General features: G+C 42.2%; 1 protein-coding gene across 1 annotated transcript in view; it reads right to left on the bottom strand.

The window, feature by feature from the left end:
* rspo4 (R-spondin 4) overlaps positions 1 to 6,127 on the bottom strand; it is a 28,823-nt gene extending 22,696 nt beyond the window's left edge. Inside the window, exon 1 of the mRNA XM_029502983.1 lies at positions 5,950 to 6,127. Coding sequence (XP_029358843.1) covers positions 5,950 to 6,034 — 85 coding nt within the window. The 5' untranslated portion in view covers positions 6,035 to 6,127. The remainder of the gene's footprint in view (positions 1 to 5,949) is intronic.
* Between the last annotated feature and the right edge of the window lie 7,995 nt (positions 6,128 to 14,122).

Genomic DNA, 14,122 nt, shown 5'->3' with positions numbered 1-14,122 from the left:
GGGGGAGGAGGGGAGGGCGTAGACGGAAGGGAGACATGGAAAATCCTCCTGGTACCAAGAGAATTTCTGGACTTTGGGAAAAATCCAACTCTGAGCTCCCTGAAATACAGACATGATGCCGCAGGCAGAAAGACGTCGAGCTGCAGCAAAGCTGCGAACTTCAGCCTTTTACACGAGAACCGGATCGTCTGATTTTTTTTTTTTTCTGCAACATCAAATTATCTTGGAGCAGGTTGCACATCAACACAGCTCTCCCTAAATGAGGATCTGTCCCCCAGTTCCTGTCAGACCCGGCATGAAGACCACCTTCTACAACAAGTTCTTAAGAGTATGCATTACGTTAATTAAACCAGAGTTTCTGCTTTAGTGTGAACCAAAATATCAACCAGACACCCGACTGACCCAACTAAACTCAGTGAAGTGTTTTGCTCATTACCCAGAATTCATCACTGAAGACCAGGACTGGAATGAAGACTTCAGGTCAGCTCTGAGTCAGTTTGTAACAGGCAGCGGCTGACACAGTGTTAGTTAGGGACTGATTCTGTTTTCATGAAACTGTCACTGGTTGAAGGTGGAAACGCTCCATCAGGGTTGACTGATTATTTCACTCTTCATGTTACGATGTGACGGACGTAATGAAGGCGAAACATCAGAGACGGCAGCAAAGTGAACAGAAGCATCAGAGTTTTGTATTCAAGTTTTCCGTCTCAGTATCACACAGTGTTGTTATCTCCTTCTCTTATATGTCAGCATGTGTATGCTTTTCTTCATGAATTTATGAGATATATCATTAAACAGACTGAGGAAATAAAACCTACACTGTTTCTCTTCAGCCCTGACAAGGTTAGTGCAACAACCCAACAATAGATTTCATGTGTCTTGGGAGCATGACAGGCCAACGCCTGAGCCAAAATAAGTCTTATTACATTATAAGAGCCAGTAAAGACGTCGGCTCCCAGATACACACAAGACACGACAGACAAAGCAGGAATGCTTCCAATCCGTTGGGGATAAGCAGGGATACGGAAAAACGAGTGAGGTGGGATGGAAAGATGGATAAAATGAAGAGGGATGAATCTGCAGAGGAGGTGAAGGACGGGCAGCGAATGTTCGTGAGTCTGAGCAATCGCAGAGTCTGATCCTCATAAAGCACCTGTGGCTGGATGCCGGCTTCCCTGCTGATTGTGGCTGCAGGTGTGTGTGAGAGAAAAAAGGTTACCACAGAGGCCTTTCAAGGAGCAGTTCATGCAACCTTACACCTCTGAAATGAAAAACACAGCCCTGACAGAGCCAGAGCGCTGCAGCCGAAGCAGAATAAAACAAAGCCGCTGAATAATAATAATAATCATCATAATGTAAAAAGGCCAAAACTAAATACTGAGGCCAGAAAGCTGAAGCAGACTGAGGGCCGCTTAAATGAATGTGTAACTAAAGAGAACATCTTTAGAAAGTCTGGCATCTGTAAAAAAAAAGTGAAACGAAAGAAATCTGATTTGACATGTTGAACATTATTTATTATGGAAGAAATTAGAAATGAATGTGAATGTAAGGGGAAGTTTTCTTTTAGTTCATTTGGATTAATGTCAAAATGTCCAAATCAAGAAGGCTGATCCCAAAATACTGAATGTGGCCTGTGGAGTTCCCCAGGACTCAGTCTTGGGCCCGTTGTAATTTATCTGGAATTTAAATCTGAATTCTTCCCAAATATAAAAATGTTCTTATTTGATACAGATTTATTTTTGTTGTTGTAAGGATTTAACTGTTGGCTTCAATGGGGAGAATGATGTAAAACTAAGTTTATGATCTTTGACAAATGCACAATAAACAATGTTGAAATAGAATTTTTTTGGTAATCATCATTCTAAGTCAAGTTGAATAAAACCACCAGCTAAGTAAATATGAATGAAACTAAATTCTTTATTTTTTTCTTTTTTAAGTTATATTATGAGTGAAAAGTCAAAGCCAATTACAAAACGATTTCAGTGAATAATAACTTGTAATAATAACAGTGTGGAAGTTTGGGAAAACACATTAAAAACAAATACCAAACTATTCTTATTCTACAAAACAGAGCCATAAAATCTTTGGAGGAAATCAATTAGTTTAAAAAAAAAAAAAAATCACTTTTTAATAAAGCTCCAGAGACTTTGTGATCTGGGAGAATTCACTTTTGGTCTGCAGACTAAAATTTCATCACTTTATTTAAGGATTCCATCTTAATCAAAGGCCTGATGGGAAAAGACTCCACACTCTGACAGCAAGCAGCTCTGAAAAGCTCTTTAATGGAGCACTTAACCCGGCTGACCCGGGCCTCAGTGCTCAGCTAATTAGAAAAGTAGCTCTGCAGAAGTGACAGCAGCTTTCAGAGAAGAGCTGAGGTTTGTTTTCGAGCCTTTTCAAAACAAATTATTCTCTACAAAGTAGAAGTTGGTCATTAGCCTGTCGGGAACAGGGAGGTGTTCATCAGAAAGGTCCAACTCATTTCATTTGTCACATCATCAGGATGGATGCTGGCTGATATGGATACTTTTTACAGAAGATGAATGCGTTTTGGGGCGTGAAACAGAAAATTAAAAGAAATTCAAAGCTTTAATAAACAGAAAGCACGTTTGTTCACTGTCGGGAGAAAAGTCCACTAACTTTCCACTGTGAGTTTGTGTCTGCTGACTCTAAAACGGACGTGTTTGGTATCAGAAGTATCAACACACAGCACTAATGAACACCACACACTATTTTGGTTTATGAAATAATTGTACTTGTCGCCTGGAGTTGCCACCTGGCTGAAGTTCAAGCTTCATATCGATTAGGACCAAGATGTTCGACTGAAAAGGCCCCTGAGCCAGATTTGTGATGTGATTGTGATTGTGATTGTAAATAAAAGACAGATTAGGGTCAAATGTGTGTGTAATATATCTGAATCAGTCCCCAAATATGAAAAAATATATTTTACTTCAAACTAAATTAAATTATTATTTGTTGTGTTAACGATTTAACCATCAGATCCGCTGAAGGGTAGAAAAGGTAAAACTATGATAAACTCTGCTGGCTTTGAAAAATGAAACTCCCAAAAACGTTTCAGCGAATCCTCAAGAATCCCGACACACCTTCATCACAGACCGGTTTGCAGCGGATTATGGGACGTTTTGTCTTCTGAATTCTGCAACATGAGCTCCTGAACTTGCCCAATCTTTATGGGCCAATTATAACTGACACGTGTTTTCAGGCCAAATAAATAAAGCATCAAAGATGGAGATCAAGCCGGTGTGAAGCAGAACGCCTGCTTAGTGTCAAAGGTGTGCTGGTTTAGGAAGTATCGGAACACTTCCTCTGATCAAGACTAAAGAAGAAAGACCGAGTCTGAAGAACTGAGCAGATTTTCTCCTTCTGACTGAAGTCAGACAAGCAGTTCTCTGCACATGTGCTATCGATCTGCAGGCTTAAGGGACTTTTCGAGGAGCGGCAGGTTTAGGTAGCGTAAAACAATGACCTCTGGCCTCCCGTGGGAGTGCACGGCGTTTTTAACCACCACCAGGTGCAGCGATCTCTGTCGGCCTTTCAGGGAAACATGCTCATGCTCATTTGGCATACCACGGTGAAGGAAACCGGTGATAAGAACAATGATTTAAACTCTTCTCGTGGTTTGATGGAGAGATAAACACCCGAAGAATGATGAGAATTCGTTCTTGGGAAAAACAGAAAAAGTCACGGGACAGCGCCTCCAAAACACCTTTTCATTTAGAAGAATTTTATCAGGAAAGTTATTAGAGTCGGAGAAAGGCCTCAAAGATGAGTCCAGTTGGATTCTTCTGCTTCACTCAGGACTCACAGAGCCACATTACCCACAATGCACTGTAATGTGTACCTTAACAGGAAAAACGTGCCAGCTGGAGTGACGTGTTAAAACAGCACCCTAATGGCCCACGTGGCTGCCTGGACAATTGATAGCACTTCTGCTGGAGGTTGTGTACTGCGGTTTGTGTTACGGCTCTTTGTTCCCCAGCAGGTGAGGTTCCAGTTGTGTGACTGGAGCGATACGCACATTTGGACTCTCTCCAGGAAATGTTCAGTAAAAGCTCAAAATGTTTATAGTTGAAGAGTTTAAGTTTCGGAATGACTCGTCAGTAAAATGGTCAGGTGGGAATCAGCTGCAGATTCACAGAGTCACAGATGAGCAGTCTTTACTGCTAATCAATTACCAATGATTACTGATTATTGATTACTGATTATTGATTACTGATTATTGATTAGCACATTGCAATGTCACAACAGGTTGATGAATCTGATTGTTTTCTGTCTGATTCAGTAAGCATGTAGTGGGCGTGGCTGAGCATGCTCATTGCTATGACAACATGGAGGTCTCGACCTTCAGACCTTCAGACCTTCAGACCTTCAGACCGTCTGGACCTTCAGGCCTTCAGACCTTCAGACCTTCAGACCGTCTGGACCTTCAGGCCTTCAGACCATCTGGACCTTCAGACCGTCTGGGCCTTCAGACCGTCTGGACATTCAGACCTTCAGACCTTCAGACCTTCAGACCTTCTGGATCTTCAGACCTTCAGATCTTCAGACCTTCTGGACCTTCAGACCTTCAGACCTTCAGACCTTCAGACCTTCAGATCTTCAGACCTTCTGGACATTTAACATGCCGTGCAGCTCACTGTTTTAAAGGAATACGTCAGTTCTCTGTGTTGTTGAAGACAACTTGATCTTTTTACTTCACCTGTAAAACGTTCACAGGTGTCAAACGTGACCTCCAGTAACCTTCCAGGAACACAGATGGACACTATTGGACACGATGAAGGTTTCTTCCTTCTGAAGTCTGAGACACCTCAAACCTTTGTGTGTGCTCAAACAGCTAAATGAACCAGGTCCAGATGTGTCAGAGGGTAAAAGGGTGACGAAGGTGGGGGTGAGTCGGGAGTAAAGGGAGGGAGGGATGGAAGCACAAAAAGCACAAAAATGTTTCTGGTGTGAACTGATGAAATCTGACATCAGTTTAACCCTTTAAATCCCAAAACATACAGACTCAAGCTTCTTCATCCTGAACTCCACATTCATTTTATGACTTCACACAAAAACACAGACTACTTCCACTTTTCCATTTATGCTGGGTTTATATTTTAACGGTGTTCGTCTGGTTTCTTTATTCTGTAGAATCTCTGAGTTATTAACTATAACTAACCTTCTCAGGTTTTTACAGCACGTTTCAGTTTTTATGTAACACCTGCACGTTTACTGCACTTTCGCTGTTTGTTAGTGTGACTTCAGTGAAGAACTGAAACAGCTCAATCTTTCTGTCGGGAACTATTAGCCTGAACAAGAGTCAGTGACACCTATTGGCCTCACGTCTTCGTTATCCTGGAGGGGAGGGAAACGTCGGAAGTAGAGTGACAGCGTAATTGAGACCGGATCTTACTCTATTAGTCCAAAGTTCCTGAGGAAACCACCTGGCTTTGGTCAGCATTTTATTTTTCAGACTTTCTAAAGATTCTGTAACTACAAATCTGCATCCAAGAAGTTATTCAGTTCTGTTCAGCCAAAACATGCACGTGTGAAATGTCAGATTTTAGACTCGTGAATTTGAGGAAGAGAAAAGCTCTCTAATTTATATCAGGTCTGAAGTGTCACAAATTGCTGCTAAAGAAAAGCACTTAAATCATCCTCGTTTCTGGTCTTTTACTTTCCGAATAAGTAAATAATACGAAACAAAGTGATTCAGATTTTTTCTCAATATTACAATAAATTATAAAATGCAAAGAGGTGTTAAAACAACAGCAAAGTAACTGAACCGTGTGCTAATAAATCCAGTAAATTAGTTCTAGTTTGACCTGTTTTTCAAAACTTTTAGGTTATTTGATGATTTGTCGAATGCTCAGCCTTTAAAAAACGAAAGAGTTTTATCAAACTGGTGGAATTGACAGGAAAAGCCCTCGTGCTCAGCGTACTCACCACTTTGCTTCTGCATGACACCAGATCCCATCCTGATCACCTCACACATCAAGGATATCACAATGGCAAAGAGTCGTAAATGCATCTGGGCTGCTGGCAAGCGCCCGCTTCAGCGCCGGGCTGCGGACATCTGCAGGGACTCCGGGGGTGTCGGGGTGGGGGGGTGTAGTTCCACTGCAGAGGGACAAGGGCAAAGGGGGTGGCGGCGGGGTGTGAACGATGTAGGGAGGGATGGAGGCCCGCTGCAGCTGCTGAGGAGAGACTTTTCCCGTTTCAGGCAGAAGATTTAGATTCAGGGCTGAGATGAGGAGACGGGCGGCCATAAACCTCGAGAAGCAGAAGAAGAGCACAGCAGAGTCAGAACCGACGGAGGTGAGCAGAGCTGAGCGTCAGACTGGCAGCTTGGAGGGAAAACTCACCATTTAACTAGCACTGTCAAATCTGCGATAAACGAGCTCCACTTATCCCATCGCCATCTTTAACCCTTTATAGGGAGCGCTCGCAGGGCCTAAGTGCTTCCACATTTCCACCCCCTCAGCTCTATCGAACGTTGCTCAGACGCTTCTTTTTATTATTCCTGTTTTTTGTGGCACTCCTGTTAAATGAGGGCGGTCGGGAAAGCTAATTTGACCACCCTGAAAGGAAGAAAGAAAAACAGCTGCAGAGCTGCACAGCACAGAGCTTCCAATCTGATTACAGCCTACCATGTTTTTGCAATTGATTAGTTTTGCCTGTTTGGGTAAGGTACGTCAGAAGTCTGAGAAGTCAGTGTTCGATTGAAATCCCGGTCTCTGCAGGTCCTGGTCCTTTTTAAATGTCATTCTTCACCACAGATCGGTTATCGTTTCGACAGGAATCATTTACTCATCAGTGACATCATCACCTAGGTTATTCATAAATTACAGCAGCTGACACGACAACGTGATCCGGAACTCTTTCTCCTCTTTCTCATGTTCCATGTGTTTTCCATGACTGGAAAATTGGTCAACTGTTTTCCAGGTTTTCAAGGAAAACCCGGAAAACATCAGCCTGGCGGTGTCGTGCTGTGGTGATTATGTTTATTCAATAAACACTCGACTGCAGAAGAGCCCGCAGGACAGTTAGGACTCCTGTTAATATGTGAATAAATGAACTGGTACCATGTTGAGTTTTTGGGTGATATGAATACAAGCAACCACGAGCCAATAAATTTGTCTTCATCTTTAATAAAATCTTGAATCAGCATGAAGATATTATTGAATTACCGAAACGAAGAGTTTGGATCTGAATTTAATAAAACGCATTAGTAAAAAAATTAAACAGCATTTATTACTATCAGCTTATAAACTGAAGTGAATTTTCCGATAATGTGTGATAAAGATATGTCATAGCTTTTGGCAATATAAATCTAAAATAATTATAAAATGATAAATGCAGGCAATTCAAATATCAATTTAACAGCGTCTGCTTAAAAAGAGAAACATGATTCTGGAGACGATCCAGGTTTTTGTTCTGATTCAGTTGTTCAGCTGACAGTTCGGCATTCAGTTTGAGGTCAGATTAAGACTTCGGTCAACACTGTCGTGGTCTGAAGCTCATAAAGTGAAATAAAAACCAGCAACTTTTCCGACTTTAATCATCTGAGACCATAAAAATGTAGAAGTGGAATGCGTTCATTCCAAAAGTACATGCTGTGGGAAAACATGAAATGTGTTGTTGTGGGACGTTCCTATTGGCTCCGGTGGGTGATGTCACACGGACGATGTGACGTTTGGAGCATTCGAGGCTTCCGAGCTGATTTTAATATGAAGATAGAAACTTTAAACGGAAAAGTTCCGTTTTCTGTCTCAGACTCCGGGAACATTTTTTAAAATGACAACTTCATGAGGAAAAACAGAAAAAACATTTTTTAATGAAGACACAGCAACAACATAACTTTAATGTGGCTCTTAAGATTTCCTCTTGGACCAACTTAAGTCGGCCAGACAGAGAAACATATCTCCAAATATATTTACGCGTTCAGACCGACCGTCTTCTTGTAAACTAAACACAATCAGACCAAAGTTTTCCTTCAGATGTGGACCGATTACATGAAACAGAATATAATAGAATGCTCCTTCCGTTGAAATATACACATATCATGCATATTTGACGGGATGAGCTCCACGGGCACAACGTGCACACCATGTGGTCGCAGTGTTGTGGCTTTGTGTTGACTCACTGCCTTTGTTGCACGTTATCCCGTCTAGCTGGCTCCTTTATGTAGAGCAGCTTTAACGTCCGATGTCGTGTCTCTATTTACACACATTTTCCTCCGAACTCAAACCGACTCTGACCAGATCACAGATGTAGTTTTATGTACTGCAGCAAAGCTTTTCTGTTTGTGTACACTCAAATAAAACAGGTTGGAGGTTTTTTTTTTTTGGAGGCGGGATGGAGGACGCAACCTCCTCAGAAAGTTTTACGTCCCGAGGAAATCATGAAAAAACATTTTGTTTGTATTCCACCAAATCATAACATCCACTGAGAAGCCAAGAAACGGGACGACCTTAAAGGAAGTTTGGAAACAAAGCAGTTTAACTTCCTGTGAAACGTTTTTCTGCTGATGTTCTACCGTTCTAACAGCTGATGTCTCCAATCAGCATGTGGACGCAGGTCACATGACTCTGAAGATCCCTTCATCAGCTATGGGAGAAGGCAGACTGTACTGAAGTCTATGGGAAAACGTCCCTCCTCCTCCCTTTATACTGAAGTCTATGGGAAAATATCCCTCCTCCTCCCTTTATATTGAAGTCTATGGGAAAATGTCCCCCCTCTCCTCCCTTTATATTGAAGTCTATGGGAAAATATCCCTCCTCCTCCCTTTATATTGAAGTCTATGGGAAAATGTCCCCCCTCTCCTCCCTTTATATTGAAGTCTATGGGAAAATATCCCTCCTCCTCCCTTTATATTGAAGTCTATGGGAAAATGTCCCCCCTCTCCTCCCTTTATATTGAAGTCTATGGGAAAATGTCCCTCCTCCTCCCTTTATATTGAAGTCTATGGGAAAATGTCCCTCCTCCTCCCTTTATATTGAAGTCTATGGGAAAATGTCCCTCCTCCTCCCGTACATTGAAGTCTATGAGAAAATGTACCCCCTCCTCCCTTTTTATTGAAGTCTATGGGAAAATGTCCCTTCTTCTCCTCCCTTATATTGAAGTCTATGGGAAAATGTCCCTCCTCCTCCCTTTATATTGAAGTCTATGGGAAAATGTCCCTCCTCCTCCCATACATTGAAGTCTATGAGAAAATGTACCCCCTCCTCCCTTTTTATTGAAGTCTATGGGAAAATGTCCCTTCTCCTCCTCCCTTATATTGAAGTCTATGAGAAAATGTCCCCCCTCTCCTCCCTTTATATTGAAGTCTATGGGAAAATGTCCCCTCCTCCTCCCTTTATATTGAAGTCTATGGGAAAATGTCCCTCCTCCTCAGTGAATATTTTCCTGATGAGTTTATGGTCTCAGTCTGAAATACAACATGATGTTAAATGAAGGTCCATTTAGAAAGAAACAGACCAGATCAGCTGCTCAGTCTTCCAAATTTGCTTTCTTCTGCTTTTGAACAAACAACACACTTTTCTGTGGACACACACAAAAGCACTGTGCAGGTGATGTGTCGTTACAGCAGGGGGTTCATGTGAACTTTATTTTTTTATTAGGCTGCAATAAAAAAGAGAACAACGATTAAGTCCATTTATTATATGAACAAAAACAGCTGATATTTGTTCTGGATGCAGGAAAGTCAGACTTATTATAAGACCTTGGAGTCATGTCTCGGTGGATTCGACAGACTGAAATGTGGTTTCTGGTGGAGTGTGTCCATCGAATGGTGAATTCCACCGAGTGCAGAAAGTTGCATGTCTGCAGAGTTTTGTGTTTTGGGGTTTGGCGTGGCCCCCTGGGGGCAGGGCTGTGGGGAATGAAGCCCTGGCACTGTTCCTGACAGTTACATCTCCATAAGAACGCCGTATTTAACTGCACATTATGCTGTCGTTAAAATAATTTATTCAGAATGTATGGCTCAGTCTCACATCAGTGATGCTGGCCTGGTTGCAGCAGGCGCTGCTGTGCATCTCCACATCATTTTAAAAATCAGGAATGTCATCCGATAATGGAAAAAATATGTTTTATTGAAGAGCGAGCTCAAAAAGCATATAAACAACTCAGAGAGGTATGCAGGGTTCAGGGGATTAGAGTCCAAAAAGCAATTAGGTGAACAACCATAAAAGGGGTCCGCACGCTCGTCGAAAAAGAACGTAGTAGATCTGAGCAGCAGAAATGCTTCATTGCACGCATTTCCTCAGACTCTGAGCTGAAGAAGGCTTCAAGCCTTCAGTCAAAAGAGACGTTGTTGTTCTTCACAGGTGCAGAACAACTGTTTATCATCATCAGCTCATCAGACCTGCAGCCTCCAAACGTCTAATTACCGAATGCCTCGTTGGAGCAGCAGCAGGTTTAACTCTGTCTCAGCTCTGAGTTCAGGCTGCTCCGTCACTGTAACGGAGGCAGGACATTAAACTGACTGACCTGTTAACACACACTCTCTGACTGGAACTGACAGCAGGCCGGAGCTGTACGATGACATCTACCTGTAGAGCAACAACAACAACAACAACAACAACGGCTTCACATAGTTAGGATGGGAAGAGACAGCCAATGTCAGTCACCATGGCAACACTGTTCAGTTCTGTTGCTAGGAGACACCTGGTGGCTGTGATGACGGAGATGTTGCGATGTTATTTTCACCCAAACCTTGTGGTAACCATGGTGACGCTGTTGGCCGTAACAATGGCGACCTGTGGGTGGGATCAGACAGCTCTTCGGGTTGTTTTGTTGGTGGAAACGTTGTCTTAACGGCGGCGGCACTTTTTTAACGTTCTGTTAACCATCAACAGAATCATTTTGTGTTTTGAATATTTCCTCGACACCAGCGTGGTTCAAATCTCCTGTTTCATGTTTGTCCAGCTGTCAGACCGACCGCAGAAATCAGCTCATCTCTAAATTCAAACACTCTAATTTAATTATGTGTCTTTGTTGTTGTGCGTCTCCTCAGAGAGCTTCAGAAATCAGTCACAGTTTATGTTTTAGGATCCACGTCAGCAGTGATGTATATATATAGATCTGACACATCAGACTCAACATGAAGTGATGAGTTTGACTGTGACCACGTCGAACAATGTCCAGACCACGATGTGATCTGGACATTGTTCGACGTGTCGTCACGTAACAGACGGTTGGCTGAATAAGGTGTGTTCGGCCGTCTGCACTCTCAGGACAACAAAAGTTTCCTGTTGGGTGTCCAACACGCCGTGTTTGTTCTGAGAAGATGGACAAACTCTGATCTACATGAATGAGATGAATGAAATGTTAAATAAGATAATAATCCTTTGTGCACGTCACAGAAGAAGAAGAAATACATATAAAACCAAGATTTTACCAACGGAGGCGCATGTTGAATTGTACGATTCAACTATTTTTATTTTAAACTGAGCTGGGGGGGGTTGTGGTGTTAGAAGCCCCCCAAATGAACCACACTCATGTCGAAAATCTGACTACGTTGTCACTAATAATTTCCCCTTCAATGGGAAGAGCAGCCACGTAGCCATGAGAGCACGAGGGAAGTTGAACTATGACAAACTGCAGATGAATTTATTGAAATAAGTTTTGACATCAACTTTCTCTGCGCTCAGCCAATTGCCCCTGTGGTGTTCCGGATTAATACATCTGTAAGGAGACACTCGTGTGGCGACACCAGCAGAAAATCTAATCCGCCCCCCTGCTGGAGGGACAAATAAAAATCTGTTGATTCGGGAAACGACAGCTGAGGAGACGTCTTGAAAAAGAGACACAGGAGAACCGAAGGGACTCCACAAGGCCATGACCACAGGAAAATGTGCAACAGATGCTTAGAGAGAGTGTGTGAGTGTGTGTGAGTGTGTGTGAGTGTGTGTGAGTGTGTGTGAGTGTGTGAGTTACAGTCTGTAAAGTGGCACGCACAACACATCGACTGTCGGCTGAACACACAACACACACAACTGAACCCTGTTAAAGAATTTGAAAAATTGAAATTATTATGAATCAGGAACATGAAGTTATTTTAATGATGAAATAAATTGGCCTAATTTATTGTTTTCATTACCAGGACTGATATCATCCCCTCTCCCCACCTCCACCTGTCAGGCTCCCTGAAGGGGTCCCGTTGTTGGAGATATTAGAGGAACGCAGCGGCAAAAAAAGCCTCCACGTGGACGACCTGAGAGGTCGACTCAGGTCAGCTGAACTTTCTCTTTTTTAATGAGCTGCAGTTTTCCCAAGTTTAATCAACATTTAAACAAGAAAAACAATTTGTGCAAAAAGTGAATATTCTGACAAAATCCACTGAAATGAGATGCCGTTAGTGATCAGATATCCTGATTTTAATATATTATTTACTGTAAGTTTTTAACTTAATTTTATTCTTTTGTTCCACTCTTTCAGATTTAATTATTCAACAGTGACGTGAATCAGTTTGGCATATTTTGTTATTGAATATCAAACATTAAAATGATTAAATCATGAAAGGATGCTGTTTTTCCTTCCTGTAGCAATATATAATATTTATTTGAGGTGAATATCTGTCTGTAATAACAGAGAACATATTTCTGATTTGAAGAGAATTTAAAACTGTGGAAACAACGTACAGGATATATTCTGTTTTCACTGTAGTGCCCTGCTGCTTCTTTAATATCTCCAGCTCAGCTTTTTTTTGTTCAAATTTAATTTATTCAGCTCAAGTTAGATTTAACTGTCCCTTTTTTAAACCTTTTTAAAATGTAAACAGCGCCAAAAGAAAATCCCTGCCGCAAAACTAAATCCTAAAATCATGATGTAATACCCATAAAAAAACCATGAAGGTCACAGCGATGTCTGACAATCTAGATTTAAATATGAACACATGTGAACAGACTCGTACATACGAGCACCCCGCAGGGCAAAAGACACCTCATCTCCTCCAACTCATCGTCTGTCTGTCGAAGCTTTGAAGGAGATCCAACCGGAGAACCGTCAGCCTCGTTCTGTCTGTTTCCACATCAGGAGATAAAAGAGCTGAAATTTACATGTACTCAATCTGCACTAATGGGCTCTGAGGACCGACAGCAGGGAACCTCTTTAGTCTGCTTCATGGGAAAGACGAAGAGCTTAAAGAGACACACAGACATTTATCCAACACTTGACTCAATCAGGAACGGACTGAAGCTTTCATTTAACAGATTGGATTAGAAATCTTTATTGCCCCCAAGGGGCAATCTGTTTTACAGCAGTTGATGGCACAATCAAACACACAGAACAAAAAACTGAACAAGCAACGAAAAAGCTTCACGAAACAGCTGATGAACAGGTGATCTCAGGTATCTGTTAGACATCGCCCACCTCCTTCCTGATGACGACAGCCAAAAACGTGGCAAGTTCATTGAGGCCAGATGCACCAAGTTCAACATCTCGAAAAGAGTCGACCTGCGGGGAGTTTTGGCTCTCGAGTGCTGAGAACAGTGTGATAGTTAGAAAACGCCTGGTTGGGGAGAAGAACTCATTATGCTCAGATATGGTGCGATTCCTCGGAGCCAGCAGGCCAAGTCCGAACATGGCGGTGCCAGAGCGTGAGTCACCGCCATCGGTTTCCTCTCAGGCTGTTCGCTTTAACACCCGCTGATACTTCCACAGAAAGATTTGAGTTTGTGATTATGAGCTTGACTTTTGACACGATCTGTATTTACTAGTTGTTAAGTGGTGATTGTGGATACTCCAACGTGATGATGTCACACAACTGACCTGTATGAAAAAGGAATGATGGGAAATTTAGTGCCAAGCCCCCCAAGATTTCTGAACAAGAAAAAATAAGAAGTGTCTCTACTGTAGTCTGGTATTAATAAACAAACACAAAGCAGAGTTCAAAGTGTCACACTGTGTTTTTAAAACTTTATTTTTCAGGGTTTGGTGCGTTACTGAAATCACTGAGGCTTTCTACACACCACTTAAGCTGCAGCAAACAGAGGTGGGAGGGGCTTATAAGACACATCCACAGTGTGTCCAAAAGGTGAAATGTCAACACCCTGTTGTATCACAGCTCAGTGTCGTTGGCGTTGTCGTCGTCATCGACACTTCTGTCTTTCTGACC

Source organism: Echeneis naucrates, chromosome 5 (genome assembly GCF_900963305.1).
Source record: "Echeneis naucrates chromosome 5, fEcheNa1.1, whole genome shotgun sequence".
Lineage (NCBI taxonomy): Eukaryota > Metazoa > Chordata > Actinopteri > Carangiformes > Echeneidae > Echeneis > Echeneis naucrates.
The sequence above is the reverse complement of the archived record's forward strand: the minus strand, read 5'-3'. Positions and strand labels throughout refer to the sequence as shown.